This window comes from Puma concolor, chromosome C2 (assembly GCF_028749965.1).
Source record: "Puma concolor isolate L17-30 chromosome C2, mPumCon1.1.hap2, whole genome shotgun sequence".
Classification (NCBI taxonomy): domain Eukaryota; kingdom Metazoa; phylum Chordata; class Mammalia; order Carnivora; family Felidae; genus Puma; species Puma concolor.
The window spans coordinates 25,303,436-25,323,084 of record NC_141675.1 but is presented as its reverse complement, the minus strand read 5'-3'; the positions used below and the strand labels follow the sequence as shown (position 1 = coordinate 25,323,084).

General features: G+C 42.2%; 1 protein-coding gene across 3 annotated transcripts in view; it reads right to left on the bottom strand.

The window, feature by feature from the left end:
* RFTN1 (raftlin, lipid raft linker 1) overlaps positions 1-19,649 on the bottom strand; it is a 208,162-nt gene that overhangs the window by 119,982 nt on the left and 68,531 nt on the right. For 2 of the 3 annotated variants that reach the window (XM_086674239.1, XM_086674237.1), the window contains exon 3: positions 5,867-6,053. In XM_086674239.1, the coding sequence (XP_086530365.1) occupies positions 5,867-6,053 (187 nt within the window). The remainder of the gene's footprint in view (positions 1-5,866; positions 6,054-19,649) is intronic. The other variant, XM_086674238.1, reaches the window with a different exon arrangement.

The following is a 19,649-nucleotide window of genomic DNA, read 5'->3' as shown; positions in this document are numbered from 1 at the left end:
GCGCGGAGACCTTTCCCTCCACCCGGGTTCCCACAAACGCCTCTGCCTCTGCAGGTGCAAGCACCTCACCCCCCTGTCCCCAGGTGTGATTCTAACGAAGGCTCCTTCTACACGGAACCAACTTACTTCCCCATGGGGTTCACTGTAGGAGACACCCATCTAGTCTAGTCCTGCAGGAAAACATGCACAGATCAGGTAGAGAAATGCTCCAGTATTACTTCGTGGGCTGATAGAGATTCTCAAAGGTAGTTTCCTTTTTTTTTTTTTTCCTAAGGGCAGTGTTCATTATATGCATTTTCCACCCTCCACAAGGGTTTCCGAATCCCACCCTTTGCATTAGCGGCTCCTGGCTGTGTGCCCCAGCCCCTCACCCTAGACCAAAGGGCACCTGATGAATGTGGACAGAATTCACCAATGTTTGTGGTCCTCTGTGCCATATAAGGCAAGATCCCAGGGGACCTGGACCCAAATGGCTTCAATCATGGCTCTACGTGTGAACAATGACAATTCAGCAGCTGAAAAATGGGGCAGCACAATGTGTTTTTGTACTCATGTCTACAACCATAAAATGACCCAGAATTAAACCCATATTCACGAAATACCAGAAGTGACATTGTAATAAGTGACTTCTCTTAGCCAGCAAGTTTTGAGATCTTTGGCAACTCATTCTAAGGAAAGCTGCCCCCAAAAATTGAAGGACAACTTAACTGTATTTAGAATTCAGTGAATGAAACTATACTAACTATACCGTCCGTTAAAAATCACTAAGTGTTCCAAAGAAAGAGCTTTGGGAAAGAGTACAAATTCTCTTTCTACTTATTCATTAAATATTCCGTATTCAGCTATTCATTCTTGAGTCAGTTTTCAAAGTAAATTCAACACACCTAGGATCAAGAACAATTTGTACTTAGGTGTATGGGTTGGCCTGACATCTTAAAATGAAAGGGTGGTTATCAGAATTTTCAAGAAAAAAGATCAGGCAATCTTCCGTGGATTTAAGTAAGGTTTGTCAAAATGGTATAGGGCTCAGAGAAATACTACTGTGCTGAGCCTTTGGAAAAACTCATTAATGATCCAGTTAGACTGTCAATGATGCTCACAAATTATCCAAACTCCACGAGAAAACATTTCATTATAAGATTTAAATACATTCCTCTACCTCTTGCACATTACTCCTATTTTTGCCCCAAAGAAATCAGGACTACGTTAAAAGCTCTTTCTTCCAGAAACACTTCCTTGGTTTCCTTTCCAGCAGGAGGTGACTTCTTTTTCCAAACTCCCATGGCATGCCTTATTTTCTCAGTTGCTTTTTAAGTGTATTTATTTATTTTGAGAGAGAGAGAGAGAGAGAAAGAGAGAAAAGGGGGGAGAGAGAGAATCCCAAGCAGGCCCTGTGCTGTCAGCCTGGAGCCTGATGTGGGGCTTGAACTCACGGAATATGAGATCATGACCTGAACTGAAACCAAGAGTTGGGACACTTAACTGACTGAGCCACCCAGGTGCCCCCTTTTTTCTCAGTTAAATCGCAGGTATCTGGAAGGCAAGCTCCGTGTCCAGTTGAACCTCGCACCTTCCAGCTCCCCACCAAGTGGAGCTCCTAGGAAAAAACCTTACAAAGAATACGTGTTCAGTGAGTGTTTGCAAATGAATGAGGGAGTGAGGGAGTGAAAGGAGTGCAAGCTTGCATGGTTCTATTCTTTTTCCTGGTCTGGCTGCAGATCCCAAAGGCCAGTTATTTGCTAAAAACATTATGTTCACCTTTCAAACGTATTAAGATTCATATCCAAGTTTCAAGTAGTCATCCCATGGTAATTCTTGCAAATGAACTTGATTTGGACTGATGGTACTCTAAAAAGTTTACCTACAGCTCTATCAAGATGGTCCACTTAGAAAAAATATTAACCAGGCATTTACTTCATCTTTGAGACCTAAATTACTTCATTTAACAGCATCTACAGCTGTCATAACTTTGGCAGACTTTATGAAAAATATCATTTTAACTGTCTTTATTAAAGATTAATCATGTACTTCCTTTGTTTCATTTCTACTACATAAACTCCCTACTGGTACAGGAAAAGCTCCATTGGTTTTTGTTTGTTTGTTTGTTTATAGCACAAGTGGGGGAGGGGCAGAGAGAGAGAGAGAGAGAGAGAGAGAGAGAGAGAGAGGAATCCTAAGATCCTAAGCAGGCTCTGGGCTGCCAGCACAGAGCCTGAGCAGAGTTCAGTCTCATGAACCCTGAGATCGTGACCTGAGCTGAAATCAAGAGTCTAGGGGACACTTAGCCGATGGAGCTACCCAGGCGCCCCTGTTTGTTTGTTTTTAATACTGTGGTGTCTTTTCTCAGTTGCAAACACACATGGTTATTGTGTTTGTTATGAGAAAATGCCTGTCCTTTAAAATGATATCCTATAATGATCCTGCTTCTCACCCCCACTCCTCCCACCCAATACTAATGGGGAATGGATGTGGGGGAAATTCTGTCATTTTTGCCAAGAGAATGGCAAATTACCACTGTCATTACCATGGCTTTAGCAATTTCCTTTAAAAAAACAAACACGACAGGGTGGGGGTGGGAGCAGCTTCAAAGATGCAGCACAAAGTTATCCAAGGAATTTCTTGCTCTGATTCTGCTTGTTAAGAACCTGGAATGTTCCTTAAAGTCATCCAGGCAGGTGGTCCAGGCACTGTAGACCAGAGTGAACTCGAACCCAAGGAGAATGCCATCTTCTCTTACTTAAAAACCCTCAAGCACACCCGTGTCTCATTCTTCTTAATAGGTTGACCCATTTTCCTTTTCTGGAAAGTAAGTTCATTAGCTCAGGGACTGTCCTCAGTGGAAGTAAAAAAACCCCTCTTGAACACTTCAGCTCCACCACTGGCTGATAATGGACTATTCCCAAAAGTGAGGGTTCTTCATCCTTAAGAGGAGCTTTCTCACCCACTTCATCTGATCAGATAATTGAGAATAAGTTCGGGCCTTGCAAATCATTTAGTACCAGAAAAATCTACAAATGTGCCCCTGACACTACAGCATTCACTGACAGCCAGGTCAGCATAGAGCACAGGCCCTCCAACCACACGCATGTTCCTTCTCATCTTTTCCAGTTCTCAAAACTCTCCCTGGCAGTGAAGGGGCAATCCCCAGGAATGCAGGTGACTGTCAGGCACGGAGTGGGACAAGAATTAGTCAGGTCCTCTAACCCCTGCTGCTCTAAGTGTGATCTATGGACCAGCAGCATCTATACCATCTAGGAATGTGTTAGAAATGCAGTCTCAGGGCGCCTGGGTGGCTCGGTCGGCTTAAGCAGTTAAGCGTCCGACTTCGGCTCAGGTCATGATCTCGTGGTTTGTGAGTTTGAGCCCCGCGTCAGATTCTGTGCTGACGGCTCAGAGCCTGGAGCCTGCTTCAGATTCTGTGTCTCCCTCTGTCTCTGCCCCTCCCCGGCTCATGCTCTGTCTCTCTCTCTCTCTCTCAAAAATAAATAAACATTAAAAAAAAAGAGAAAGAAATGCAGAGTCCCAGGCCCACCTCCAGACCTGCACTTGAACAATATCCCTGGAGATTCACAGGAGGCACATCAAAGTTTGAGAGGCAGTACTCCACAGCAGGAAAAAAAAAAAAAAAAACATATCTTCACATTTAGAGTCAAATTCATTTATGATGTGCTGACTTCATGGCAAATCCCTGACAGTGGAATTACACAAGAGGGATGCTCTTGTGACCTGGCCAAAGTGGACTTTCCCCTCTAAACATCAAGGCCAGTGGCATGAGGTAAGGAACAGAAACACTGATGCCCAGTGTATGCCTTGTGTAACCTGGAAGGTACATGGTAGGTTGGTTTTATTTTGTTTCCTTTCTGAAATTCTGACTTCTTTGAGATTATTGAGTGGTAAAAATGGAGGAAGGTGGAATGATGAAATTACTTCATCTAAAAATCAAAGGGATCTTCCCCACTTTTGTTGGGAAGGAGTTGTCCACAACAATCCTGGGTGCAGGAACACCTCAGGTACCTCACATCAGGGTTCAGATGCAGGTCTGGGAGTCAGCCTGCCTGGGACCAGTCAGAGCTCTGCTTGCTGCCATTTGTGTGACCTTGACAAAGAAGTCAATGCCTGGGCCTCAGCTTCCTTACCGTTAAAATGGAAAGAAAAAAAGTACCTGTTTCAAAGGCTGCTTACGGGAATGAAATGACACCTATAAAGCCCGGCACACAGTGAACACTTGGTACAAGGGACCTATAAATAATCAGGCATATCCTATGTGTCGGTGGAACCTAAAACCACTATGGCTCCCAGAACAACGCTCTCTTGTGACTGACCCAGATATACAGCAAATTGACATAAAGAAACCAATACTCAGAAAAGACAGACTTGAGAAAAGTTTTACTCTACACAAACCATGGTAATTCTGGACATTAGCAAAGGTGACTGCCATCTCTCACTTCAAACTCTAATGCATGCTGACTCCGACTAAGAGCCCAGAGCTTGATCAGCCATGAATAAATGAACTCTACTGGCCAGGAAGGAGGAGCCCATCTTAGTCACTCAGCCCTCTGCCTCACAGCTGGCCTTGGTGAGCTCACTAGCCAGGTGTCTATCGTCCAGGCAGAGAGAAAGAGAAGCAGTCACTCTGCCCTCTCGCTTTTTAAACTATACCTCATGTCATCATTCCTCCCATGATAGTTGGCCAAAGGACAGATCTGATTCCTCTCGCCAGACTTTATTTCACAATGAAGCACAAAAACATAACGTGTTTACTATCCCACCTTTGTTGTTAAAAACAAAAAATCACTTAAAATTAATACTGCTCCTTTTGAGAAACCAACCTCAACCTCTCTTTGCCTAATTAGACCCAATAAGAGTATAAGAATAAGCATTCAGCTGGGCAAGCCATACTGGAAAACATCCTCAAAGTCTTAAAAATCAAAATGAAGACCAAATCAATCACAGCACTTCACTCAAGTGGCTTTTGTTTCTCCTCCCTAGTGACTGACAGAACTTATGGTAAGTTTAAAATATCCAATATCTCTACAGTTTTGAGGAAGATATTAAGTTTGCATATAGCCTCTAAAAAAATAATTTTGGGGAGCCTGGGTGGCTCAGTGGGTTAAGCATCTGGCACTTGGTTTCAGCTCAGGTCATGATCTCATGGCTTCGTGGTTTGAGCCCTGCTTGAGATTTTCTCTCTCTCTCTCTGCCCCCTCCACCCCCCCAACTCTTGCTGTCTCCGTCTCTCTCAAAATAAATAAATAAGTAAATAAACAAACAAACTTTTTAAAAAATTTATTTATTTTTGAGAGAGAGAGACCGAGAGAGTAAGCTGGGGAGGAGCAGAGACAGAGAGGGAGAGAGAGAATCTGAAGCAGGCTCCACGCTGTTAGCACAGAGCCTGACGTAGGGCTGGAATTCACAAACTGCGAGATCATTACCTGAGCCAAAAACAACAGTCAGACACTGAACCAACAGAGCCACCCAGGTGCCCCTACAAATAAATAAACTTTAAAAAAAAATACTGTGTTTTGCAGCCATGCATTTGAGATTAATAGTATGATGCTTTTACCAGCTACATCATTCTGGGAGTACACCTCTTCAGAGGAGGCATTTTTCTAGTGGAGTGTAATCCAATAAATTAAAGGGGGGACAGGATGTGATACGGAGTCAGGCGTGGACAGTCACAGGACACTATGAAACTCCTCTCTGGTTGTCTAACACTTTGCCTTACCTGTCAGAGGGCAGAGGCCCTGAGAACGTCATGCAAATTTCAAATATATTCTCCACCCCTCGTCTTCTCACTTTTCCTCCTCCATTCAACATGCAACAGCCTCGTAATGCTAAGCTAACCATTGACCCTCAGAAGACTTACCTATCAGTTTTCTTGATCAGGATGGCCCTGAAGATGTGCTCTAGGGGTGTTTTCTCCCGCTCGTGGGTTGGCTGCACGAAGGGGTGCAGGGCCACTAGTGAGAAGCCTTGCTGATACAGTTCCAGGAGCTGGGCGGGCAGGTCGTGCAGGGAGGCCAGCCTCACTGCTGAGGACCGAGGGAGCTCTGCTGTAGATGGAGAGAGGAGAGGCTCATCAGGGACCCAACAAAACTGCCCGCTCTCCCCCACCCAAGTCCCTCTCCCCTTGCCCTTGCAGAGACCTCCAGGTCACCTCTTGCTAAGAGCGAGTTTATTCCTGTCTTAACTACTGCCTTCAAAGAGAACTTAAAGCAGCAGGTTATTTCCCAACTCCTCTCAAGGCATTGCTGACTGGATGTCTTAAACCTAGAAGTCAGTCTTCTCAGAAGTCACATTGGAAGAGTCATTTCCATCCCCTCCAAAAATAAGAAAAGAAAAGAAAAGAAAAGAAAAGAAAAGAAAAGAAAAGAAAAGAAAAAGAGGAGGAGGAAAAAAATGAAATTGCACGCAAATATAAAATTTCCAGGTGGCGAAAAGCAGTATTAACAAAGTCAGAAGACAAACTGGAACAAATTTCTGTGACACTTAAGACAAAGAGGTAACTTCCTTAATTTGCAAAGAAACTACAGGAAGAAAGAAAGAAAGAAAGAAAGAAAGAAAGAAAGAAAGAAAGAAAGAAAGAGAGAAAGAAAGAAAGAAAGAAAGAAAGAAAGAAAGAAAGAAAGAAAGAGAAAGAAAGAAAGAGAAAGAAAGAAAGAAAGAAAGAAAGAAAGAAAGAAAGAAAGAAAAAGGGAGAAGGGAGGAAGGAAGTTAGGAAGGGAGGGAGGGAGGGAGGGAGGGAGGGAGGGAGGAGGAAAAATATGAATAGGCAATTGCCTAAAATTAGACACAAAAAGCTAGTCAATATTTGAAAAAACACTCACATTAACTCAACATTAGAATTATGAATATCAAAACAAGTATTTTTCACCTACGGAATTATTTTAAGATTTGGATTTAAAACAATTCTTTGAGAAGAACAGGTAAGATTCAAAAATCAAAAGCTGTAAGCATATACACAATTAAAAGTATACACCCCAGCCCGGTCCCCCTTCAGGCTTTCTCCCTAAAGGCAATCAGTATTATCCATTTTTTGTATACACATTAACAATTGCTGAATTCATACACAAGTAAAGTCTATATGTCTCCCTCTCTTTTTATACAAATGGTAGCATAGTGTTACACATTTCATTTTTTATTAATTTTTATCAATTGACAGTATACTTTGCTTAGAAAGCATTCAGTAGTAGCACACAGAATTCTTCTTCATCCTCTTACAGATGAACAGTGTTCCTTTGTATGGTGTACCACAGATTAATCAAACTTTTGCTTTTATAAGTAATGCTGACGAAAATTACGCTCCTACGTAATTTCACATGTGCTCATGTATAATACATCATACCTAGGAATTCCATACCTAGGAATTTGCTAGACCAAAGATAAATGCACTGTAATTTTCTCAGATATTGCCAGATTTCTTCCACAGGGTAACATGGATTTACCACTTCCCCCCACCCAGTGATGTACAAAGGTATTTCTTTTTCCATGCCCTGGCAAATCTCATAGTGAAAAAATGATCCCTGTGGTGGTAATCTGTATTTCTCTCATTATGTAATTTGTATTTTTTTTTTTTATTGAACATGTCATTTTTTTTTTTTTTAATTTTTTTTTTTTTTCAACGTTTATTTATTTTTGGGACAGAGAGAGACAGAGCATGAACGGGGGAGGGGCAGAGAGAGAGGGAGACACAGAATCGGAAACAGGCTCCAGGCTCTGAGCCATCAGCCCAGAGCCCGACGCGGGGCTCGAACTCACGGACCGCGAGATCGTGACCTGGCTGAAGTCGGACGCTTAACCGACTGCGCCACCCAGGCGCCCCGAACATGTCATGTTTTAAATACTGTCTGTGTTGCCTTTTCTGTTAACTATAATCTTTGCCCTAGTTTTCTATTGGGTTATCGGTCCTTTTTTCTATAGGTTTGTAGAAACTCTTTATATATTAGGAGATTTAGTTCTTATTTGTGATATCACTTGCAAATATTGTTCCCAATTTATTGTTCGTTTTTTGACTTTGCATAAAGTGGGTCTTGTCATGAGGAATTTTTTTTTTTTTTTTATGAAGTGGAATTTCTCAATCTTGTCTTCAATGACTTCTGAGTTTTGTATCAGAGCAGAGACATCTGGTATTACAAAACGATTCTCCTGCTACTACATATTTCATTTTTTGGATATGAATCTTTGATCCAGTTTGGAATTTATTCAATATGAATTCAATATTCTACCCCCCCATGTTTATCCATTTTTTCCCATTAGTTTGAGATGCTACCTTTATCATATATTATATTCCTGAATATATTCAAGTTTATGATTGTCCTCTACTTACCTATTTTAACAATTTTAACATTACATTTTAATATCTGGTCAGGCTATTTCCTGAAACTTCTTATCTTCCTATTTAGTTTCTGAATCTTCTTGTCTGTTATTTTTTTTTTTTCTAAATCATCTTTTAAATCAGCTCATCAAACCTTCCTTCCAAAAAAAAAAAAAAAAACAACTCCTAGTGATATTATTTTTGGATCATGTTCAAATTATAGCTTAACTGAGGGAGAATGGATATTTTCATCATATTACAAGTTCCCATCCAAGAACAAGGCATAATTTTTGTTTATTCAAGACTTCTTTGGGGTCCTTCAGGCACTTATTAAAGTTTTCTTCACATAGATATTGTACACTTAACAAGTTTATTTCTACTAATATTGCTATTGGAATAATAGACTTTTTGCTTTTTACTTCTATGTTATCCATTGTGGGCAAGAATGTTGGGGAAACAGGCATGCTCATCATGGTTGATCGGGTAAACTTTTTTGAAGGGGAATATGATGCTTGCCTTCCAACCTAAAAGTACACACACCCTTTGTCCAACAACCCCACTACTGGATACTGCATCTACGGCTGGACTCCTAGATGTTTTTCAGGCTTTATGGACAAAGATACTACAGATATGTTCACATAGCAAAAATGTGGAACCAAGTAGTTCTTCATTGGCGAGCTGGCTAAATAAACACTGGGACACCCAGTGATGAATCCTATGGGCTATTTAACAAGATTAAGGTAAATCTGTTATGTGCTGATGGCAATGTGTCCGAGATAAATTATTAAGTTAAGAGGCAAGGTGTCAAGTGTTTATCCTATGCTAGTGTTGTATAAAAATAGAGAGATAATCTTTTTTAGAATAAAATTTTTTTTCCTGAAAGAAATCACAAAAATATGAATATTGGAGAAAAGGGCTGGAGAATAGAGGGAAGGATGGAAAGGTGGCTTTTACTTTCTTTTGTACTTGCAGTAGGTACTGCTACCATCCATCAGGGTCATTGGGTGGAGGGTTGATAAGACATTTAAAATTTTCTGATTTATATGTAAAAACATTATCTGAAAGTTCTTATGTATTTTTTAAAATAATGTGTTATTTAAAAAAAATTTTTTTTTAACGTTTATTTATTTTTTTGGGACAGAGAGAGACAGAGCATGAACGGGGGAAGGGCAGAGAGAGAGGGAGACACAGAATCAGAAACAGGGTCCAGGCTCTGAGCCATCAGCCCAGAGCCTGACGCGGGGCTCGAACTCACGGACCGCGAGATTGTGACCTGGCTGAAGTCGGACGCTTAACCGACTGCGCCACCCAGGCGCCCCAATAATGTGTTATTTTAAAACACAATCTTTTTTTTTTTTTTTTTTTTAACGTTTATTCATTTTTTTGGGACAGAGAGAGACAGAGCATGAACGGGGGAGGGGCAGAGAGAGAGGGAGACACAGAATCAGAAACAGGCTCCAGGCTCTGAGCCATCAGCCCAGAGCCCGACGCGGGGCTCGAACTCACGGACCGCGAGATCGTGACCTGGCTGAAGTCGGACGCTTAACCGACTGCGCCACCCAGGCGCCCCTTAAAACACAATCTTAAAAACAAATCTAGGGGTACTTAAGAACACTACTTAACATCAGCCACTGTAGCTCTCATTTCCATACATCATGCAAGAAATTTACAGGAAAAAAAATCTATAGCAATGATTCACTCTAAAGCAGTGCCCAGCCTCCTGGAGAAACCCTCATTAATAACAGTGACAAAGCGAAGATTGGCCAGGAAAGCAGAAAAGTATGACATCTTTTCCCTTGAACGGTACATTCTGGACATGCTGCTCGACCAAAGATCTGAAGACAAGTCTGGTAAAGAACGCTGAGCCCCTCCGAACTCCGCGCACAGAAATATGAATTCCACGCACAGAAATCTGTCAAGCAACTTCTTAGACCCAGGCAAGGAGACCCCCACAGTGGATCCCTGCTCTAAAGTGTGCTCCTTGACCCACCAGCAGCAGCACGGAGAAGCACATTAGAAATGGAGACTTTGGGGCCCCACCTCAGACCTGCTGAATCAGAGTCTGAGGGATCTGTACCTTCCCAAGCCCTCCAAGAGACTCTGAGGCTGAGAGCTACTGTCCAGAGGGTTCCTTTGGCCCTCCTCCAACCACTCTCCTCTCCTCTCTGAGGGCAAGGAAACAGTGGACCTAGGGACACGTACCCACCTGTCATCCATAGCCCAACTTCCCACAGCCAAGACCCTGGAATTCTCTGCCCTTAGAGCCCAGGGCCCACTTTGGGGGATTGGACAGGCTTCTCCAATCTGTAGCAAGGGTGGATGGTGCCCCAATGTGTGCATCCGCAAGCCCAAGTGAGGGCAGGGAGACACCCCCACAGCTGCAAAATTTAGGGGGCACCAAAAACTCAGTAAGAAAGATCAATAAAAATTTAATGCAATATGTTACAAAGTGAAAATTCATGCAAGAAGTCTACAACAAAATATCCAAAATTTTAATAAATACAGGATCAGTATTATTGATTTTTTCTTTTGCCTCAAGCTCCAATACGGCTTAGCACCACACTGTTACTGATCTTGTCTTTTTAAAAAATGTTGCCTCTCGGGGTGCCTGGGTGGCTCAGTCGGTTAAGCGTCTGACCTCAGCTCAGGTCATGAACTCGCAGTTCGTGAGTTTGAGCCTCACATCGGGCTCTGTGCTGACGGTCAGAGCCTGGAGCCTGCTTCAGATTCTGGGTCTCCCTCTCTCCCTGCTCCTCCCCCACTCGCACTCTGTCTCTCTCTCTCTCTCTCAAAAATAAATAAACATTAAACAAATTTTTTTAAATAAAAATGTTGCCTCCCTTGCCTCACCCTAGTGCTGGCTCAGGCCCAACATGTCTTGCACTTTTTCTCCTGGGCCCTGCAGATGACAGGAGCAGGTCTGTTATGTAGGGTGTCAAGGGAACAGGGGCAGGTTTCTTCTGCTATCAAGAGATTACAAAGCAACCGAACTGAACGAGCATAACCGTGTGTGGCACAGATGCCTGTGGTTTCGTCTGCAAAACGTAATGGACTTTTGGTAGGAGGGCAGGCCTTTTGGGGTGGGTAACTTCACGACAGCGATCAAACCCCAAAATGCTAGGCAGCACTAAGCTCCCCTCCTCTCTGATAAGAGTGTGTAGGAAGAGCATCTGTGAGTCAACCAGTATGAGACCCTCCCACTCAGCCAGTCTCCACAGTGTGGTGTTTTGTGAACGCGCCAAGTATTTCAAGCTCTTACTGCTGTAATAAAATAAGCCTTTACTAAGATTCTGATAATTTATGTATTTGTTCCCCCTTACGCATCACGCTCTAATAAAAAGAAATAAAAGCAGTCCGTACGTTTGGAAAATTTGGGATTCTAGCTACATTCCTCCCTGGCGATAATCCTGGGCATGTGAACACACGGTTTCCTTGTTTAAAAAATGGAGATAATGACATCGTACAGCGGCTGTAAGAATCAAACGGGATGATGTGTGTGTAACGGATAAAGCTCCAAAGTAGCATTCTCAGTGGTGCTGGCAGTGGTGGGTGGGGAGTTGGTCAGGGATATAGGTCAACTGAGGCTGGTGATGACAGTACAGTGCTGGGCCACTAAATTGTTTCCCATTTCCACCCACACTCCTTACCCTCCAGGCTTGCAAATCAGTGCACTAAAAACATTGGGCGATCAACCACTTTATAGTTAAATGCTTCCTGAATAAAACATAGTATCTTTAAAATTTTTATCTTAAAATCTAAAGATGTATCTCTTGTCAAAACTCAGCAATTTTATGGCTTTAATTTTTGGTATGCATGCTGTCAAAGTAAGTTTAGCTTCATGGTTAAAAAACAAATAAAAATTAATCTCAACAATCTCATCGCAATAAAATAAAACCAGGCTCTTATTGTAAATATGATTAAAGGCCTTAATTTCTTGTTTCTGTTTGAACCTTAACCTTCAGAAAAACCCTAGTTCTTATAAACTGACCAATGCCCCACTATTATTACTAGAAAAATAAAGAAAGGAATGACTTCTCTGTGTGGATGGACATACCAATTGTAGCCTCTTGGTCTCTTTCTCACCCCACCCACCTGGATAACCTCTCCATTATTTTTGTTTTGTGAGATTTGCCTGACTTCGTTTACAAATTATGTAACCTTGGACAAGTCATCTAACTCCCACCCCATCTCCTGGGTCTGTTGTTTATAAAATGAAGACCCTGGAGAGGCAATTCTGAAAGGAACTTCCAGCATTAAAATGCAATGATTTCATTATTTCAGTTTGAAGAGTAACGTACCAGTTCCTAATTAAAAGGTGATACTGGATAATATAATAAATGTCTGCAGTGCAAACCGAAAGAGTTCCCCTAACCTAGAGCCAAAATGGGAATACGGAATACCCACACGTGCGAGTGGGTGGAGAGATGGATAGAGAGGCAAGAAAATAATCTGTTGCCACTATGACCGAATAAAAATCACTGCTGTCTTTGAGGGTCCCAGTCTTCTGCCCATCCCAGGGATTAGAAAGGATTCTGCCTGTTCTGACTGTCCCTGGGAGACATTCAGGGGCATTCCAGGGAAGAGATGCCTGCACAGTCATAGGAGAGAAAAGGGGTATTCTAAGAAGTATGTCTGGGGACAATGGGTTCCCTCTTTCCTAGTGGAGAGCTATAAAGAAAACAGCATCCGTTACCTGAAGTTACTTTGACTTCCTGGGCTTTTATGAGGCCACTCCAGGACTGAACCCATAAGCCACCTCATCATAAATTGAAATTTCTAATTATAATCCTTCATATTCTGAAGATGAGGGGCACTGATGATGCTTTCTTGGCCAATGTTACTCCAGTCTGAGGAAATGCCACTGTTAGGGCCCAATGTCCATCTGAAGATCATACTTTCCTCTCTCTCCACTTTCCAATCTGTCAAGTTCCAAAGTCTTTTTTATCTACTGTGGTCAGTCTGCAAACCTGAGGACCAGGCTGGACGCCCCGGTGCTCCCACTCAGGGAGCCGTGTCTTCATCCCACACAAGGACTTGGATGCCACTGCTGTACAAAGCCCAGTTCTCCAGCTGGCTTCTCCCACTAGCCTGGGTGGGGGCTGGCTCTTATCTCGTGACCTGGTAGAGGGCCTGGGGCAGATCGCAAGGCCAGGGCCCAGATGGACAAACAAACAAGAGACACAGCCATGGGAGGAACAATGGATACGGAAGCCCCCTCTCACCCAGAGGGCAGTATCCTGCCTTTCAGCCTGCTTATTGCCAATGGGAATGTGGGCCCAATGGTGCCAAAACTTCTCATTCTTACCTTCAAGAACTCAGAAATCTTGGTCTTCATAGAAACTCTCCTAATCTTTAGATTTGGCAAGTAATTCTCATTTTATTTCCAAGTCCATATGGCCCAAAGCCAAGGCATGGTAGGTTGCAGACTGGATGGGGCATTTGATAAATGTAGGGGGATAGATGCCCCCTACTCCTTCCTATCCCTGATCATAGCATTGTCAAGGCATGCTGTAAGCCTCGGTCACATACTGAAGAGCTTGTGATTCCGTTCATTCCCACATCATCACTATTTGTATCAGTTTTCGAGGATACACCTGCAGGTATTTGACACAGCCCTCTATTTCCCAATTCTTCTCTCCTCTACACTGATGTAAAGATGAACAAAATGTTTAGAACTATATAATTTTTTGGGAACTATATAATTACATTTTGAATTCCTTGGAAATATTTTTTTTTTCCTCACTCAATTACCAATAACAGGCTTTTGATTAAAAAAAAATATCAAAATATCGAAAGCACTGCCGGAAAGGTATTTTGGGTGGCATGAGAGCCCAAGGTCTTTTAGAATAAGTGTTCTGTTTTCCTTTCAGAAAATAACTCCATATAAATAAATAAACCATTATTCCTGGACTTAAAAAAAAAAAAAAAAAGGGAATGAAAACGGGGGAGGGGGGGGCCTAATCCACAAAACCACACATTTCTTAACACTCCTGGGATGAAGGAGATTTTGTTTTTGCTATGACTATGTTTTGTTTAGCAAAAACATTCCGCAGCCCCACTTATTCCCCGGACACGAAGCCCTGCAGACATCTGCAGAAGAGCCAAAGGGACGGCTTTGCTCCTTCAAACTTTATTGCTGGGAAAGTGCCCGGTTCCAAGGCAAGAACAAAACCACTGGCATACAGCAAGCCACCACTCATTTCTCTCCTCTGTACGGCAGGCAACGGCACGCTGAACTGCAACAGCTTCTATTATTTTGCTCAGCAATCATCTGTGACTTTAACCTAATTATTCAAAGTCCAACTCTGCTTTTCTAATTACATCTGCTAATGGATCTGTCAATACCAGAGAGCGAAACACAAGAGGACCGACACCATCTCCCCCGGGTAATTTCCCTCACAGGTAAAGCTGATAATGACACTGTTCAACCAAATCTCTCCCTCTTTTTTTTTTTTTTTTTTTTTTTTTAAGTTCCTTGAAGGCCGTTATTTTTATAACATCAGTCTGCCTGGGCTTTGCAGTAGATCCAATTTAGCGAAACACTAAAATCAATCATTTTTCAAATGTGGGTTTTTTTTTTTTATTGTATAGGTAAAGAATAGGAATTCAATTTTTTAAAATAATGTGTGCAGCCCGAAGGCTTCTATCTGTGTCATTTCTAAATCTGAAGAATAAGTTACAAATATCGTTTTCAGGCTTTCCAAATTCAGATTTCTGTCATTGTCTTATCACATAAATTCATGTTTCTGAAACTTAAGAAAAAAAAATAAAACATAGCCAGGCTCAGGAGACCACACTACTAAAACACTGTTTATTCTTTTTTTTTTTAATTGAGGTGAAATTCACATAACATAAAATCAACCATTCTAAAATTTTTTTTTTTTTTCAACGTTTATTTTATTTTTGGGACAGAGAGAGACAGAGCACGAATGGGGGAGGGGCAGAGAGAGAGGGAGACATAGAATCGGAAACAGGCTCCAGGCTCTGAGCCATCAGCCCAGAGCCTGACGCGGGGCTCGAACTCACAGACCGCGAGATCGTGACCTGGCTGAAGCCGGACGCTTAACCGACTGCACCACCCAGGCGCCCCTAAAATCAACCATTCTAAAGTGAATAATTCAGTGACGTTTAGTATGTTCGCAATGTTGTACAACCATCACCTCTGCTTCTAAAACATTCTCCTCACCCCAAAAGGGAACCCCATACCCGGTAAGCAGTTCCCTATTCCCCTCTCTGGCAACCACCAATCAGCTTTCATAAAACACAGCTCTTAACACCTTACCTAAATCATGGATAAAGTCAAGGGGAAAATCTCAGTACGACTAAAAGCACTTTTTAAAGCTTATTTAAACCTAGGATTCTACAGGCCAATCATGGAGGAGTTGGCCAAGCAACAAAGGCCTCATCAAATGAGTTCTTAAGTGCATGCCACCAGACCACAAATGACTGTGAAGCATCAGACTGTCAGACTGCTGTGACCACAGGGGTGTGTGCGTGTGTGTCTGTGTGTATGTGTGGGGGTGTGTGTGAAGGGAAGGGTGGAGGGAGAGGGGGAGATCAAGTTGTTATTGGCTTGCTTGTCATTTCAAAGGATCACACGCAGTCACTGGATTACACACATGCAACATCACACTGTAAAAAATTCAGTGTCTAGCACTTTGTAAGGAGAGTGCTGAATAATTCCCATTGACCGTACCCATTAATCAAACCCAAAAGACGGCGTTCCCGCTCATCTCACTGGTCCATTTTGTCAGAGGAGACACAGGCTAAGATTCATCAAGAATGCTTTTCCAGAAACACCAGGCCTCAAGCTGCTTGGACTTCACAGTGGGGTATTCAAATATTAAAAGCAACCAGCTAGAAACTGAAGTTGGAGTATTAATAAAATACATCACACGCTTAAAAATACTTTTTATGGTGAAGGGGAGAAGCAAAGGATCACCGAGTCTTCAGAATTTCTATTCAAACTGGTCCATGCCAAACCCAAGGAGAGCTTAGCATGAGGCGGAAGGGAAGCTACTTGTCAATATTTTATGCCATTTTCCTAATTGAGCACGATATCCTGAGAGCTGACGCTCCGGGTAGTTCTCTTTGATTCTGAGAGTACAATAAACTGATTGCATCCAAGACCAGCCACTAATGAATATGTACAAACAATATGGAAATGAAACTGTTTAGAATGTAAATGGGACCCTATATGGATTTCTATGATAAAGTCTGAAGACTCTGTACAAAAGTAATCAGTACTGAAAATGTAACGCCACTGTGGCCAAGTTCTCAGAGTAGGCACAGCAGAAAAATAATGCATCTTTGCAAGGAGCTGTGGGGACTCTCAGTTTCAACTAAGAAGCGTGATTGCTCTCGTACTTTCTCATTCAGGTGTGCTGAAAGCCAAGAGGCTAAAGCAAAGGGGCACCTTAAATGGGTAGCACACTGAGCCAGCAAACACATTCTGACTCTGGCTCGTCACCCCACACACGGTCTCGCCCATCCAGCTCGTGGGGCAGTCCCATTAGAGCCAGGCGGTCAGTCAGCTCTTTCGGAACAAGAAGGGACATGGTGCTTTTTTCAAGTCTGAAACAGCCGAGGGCCATTTTAATTCCTTCCCTACGTGCACATGATGAAATCCATCAAGAGCAGAATGGCTGAATGAATACACTATGGCTCATCCAATACTATAGACTATTAAGTAGCAATTTTAAAAATGAGTTGGATCCATACCTCTGACCTGGAGGAAAAATCAAGGGTTGATATGACAATGAAAGCAAAGGAAGTATATAAAAATTCCACTTTGCGGAGATGGCCAAATAATGACAGGACAAAGTCTGTAGTTATACACAAGGAGTGACGGGGAATCTTAACCCCAGGCAGAACAAAATGGAAAAAAAAGAAATTTCCCAAAAAGTATGGTGCCCCGAGGGTACGTGCACACTTCAGTTTGGCATTTATGCAGAGCACAAGGGAATACGACTCTTTCTGTTTACCTTGAGTTATTATCACAAGGATCTCAACTCTGTAATAGAGTTTCACACTGGTATATCAATAAACTCTTAGGAGAATTTTTTAAAATTTCCGAATATAGTAATATAAACAATATATAAAACAATGCACTCTGGAAACTGTTGGAAAGCACAAAAATGCCCCATGTGCAGGAATAGTTTCAAGATCTTATGGCAAGAATAAATTCTATCCTCTGTGGGCTTTGTACAACTCCTACCCACAGAGGAAAGCAACTTGTTGGTTCAAAGGCACTACCCCCAGACACACGAGCAAATTCAACTCAGTAGACTCTCCTTGTCCTCGCTGTAGTGGAGACATACCATATGTTCGGTGGCACAGTCACAAAGACATTCGTAAGACTTACAAAAAGCTCCATATATCGGAAATGTATTTTAATAAATAATACTTATGCATATGACATCACGAAAGATTCAACAAAACTCAAATGAGAATGGGGTCAGACAGTTCTCTTACTCTAAAAAAGGCTTCCACACCTGCATTTTCAGCTTTGCATGAACAATTACTGCGTTCATGCGCAAACTCCCAAATTGGTGCATGGAAATAGAAAATTGTACACACAAGTTGAGCAGCCCCGGGCTCCGCTAACCAATTTGCATGCAAAATTGTCATCAGCACTCTCTGGTTTATTTTTTGCCTATGGAAGAGATGGGGGTCTATGATGCCTCAGGAGGCCAATTTTAAGAGGCATTTTGGTTCCCACTATAAAAATGGAGTCCCAAATAGTATCTGAGGTCTATGCACGCATGTGTGTCCCTCCAGCTGCCTTCTCACAGATTCCAGTGGAGGAAGAGAAAAGCTGGAGGGTGAGATCAAGTAGAATAGTTACATGAGAGTAAATGGCCAAGGAAGGTTCTCCAGAATAATAAAACAGAAAAGAAATGTAAGGGGGGGGGGAGTTTTTATTTACATCCAGAAACATGTCGTCTATCAACAACAGTTGGCACAAGAAGGGAAAGATGGATTTTAACCAGGAAGGAGAAAAGATTTTCCCGACTTGCCGGTGAGAATTTATGGAAATGGACCACCAGGAAGTGTGGCCTTTGGGATTGCCAAAGAGGGTGCGATAGGCATCTATTTGCTTAGAAGGCATCTTCAGGTTTTCACTAACATTTCCTCCCACCCCCCCTCCCTCCTGTCTTTCTTCCCTTCACACATCACTGCTGAGCACCTGAAATGTGGTTAGTGTGAACAGAGATGTGCTTTAAGTGTAAAACACACACAATTTCAAAGACTTCACATGAAAAAAAGAGTATAAAATATCTCGATACAAATCTGGTATTGATTACATGTTGAGATGATAATATTTTGAACATACTGAGTTAAATAAAACATACTGAAATTAATTTACCTACTAATTACTAATGAATTTACCTATTTTAATTTTTTCATTTGAAATTTTTACTGGAAAACTTTAAATTACATCCAGGGCCCACATTATATTTCTATGGGGCAGGTCTGTTCTAGAATCTTTTGTTTTAAATTAGACTCATTTTTTTTCAGTCCAAAAAGCATGCTCCCTTCTCCACCTTTATTAAGGTGTCAGTTTAATTCATTACTAAGCATCCTTTAGCTCCAATTATGAGTAAGGTCACTTCTTTTCCCAAAATAAGCCTGTAACACCAAGGAGTGGGGGGAAAGCTGCAACAGTATGTATAGTGTGGGATCAAATGGGTAATCTTCCTTCACGTATACTAAATTTTTTTTCACTAGCTGTCACTATTCCAAGTTGGAGGAAGAAAGCAAAACTTGGTACTGCCTTCCTGTTTGATGTTTTGGTCCCTGAGACCCTTAAATCCCTGCTCTTCGAGAATCTCTAGTAACACAGTCACACTTCCAAAGTGTTTACCTCTCTGGAGCAAGTGGGTTCTCAACATTTTTCTGTTCTTACTCCGTCAGCAGATCGCACGCCCTCCTGAGTCACACCTTTTACCCCATGCAGGAACTCTCAAGCAGGGAATCACTGCTCTGGCCAAACTGGAAATAAGTGCCAGAGGCCCCCAGCCAGCCGGCATCCCAGCTAAGATGATTCGGATCAGAAATCTCAATAGACAGTGGACCCTCCGGTGTGTTTTGCTGAGTCCCTGGCAGTGCTTTGTACTGGACTTTCTGGATGATTTATGTTACATTCCGGAGATGCAAATTCTCCCTCATACCCCTAATAAACTCATTTGTGTGGTCTTAGTGTTTGGACTTAACAGAGCTGTCTCCCTTCCTGTGCTTCCTTGCCTGGTTTCACTGGGGGTAGGGTGGGCGGCTTCGTGATATTCAGAATTCTCATGTATCCCAAGAAGTAGTATTATTTGTTATAACTGCA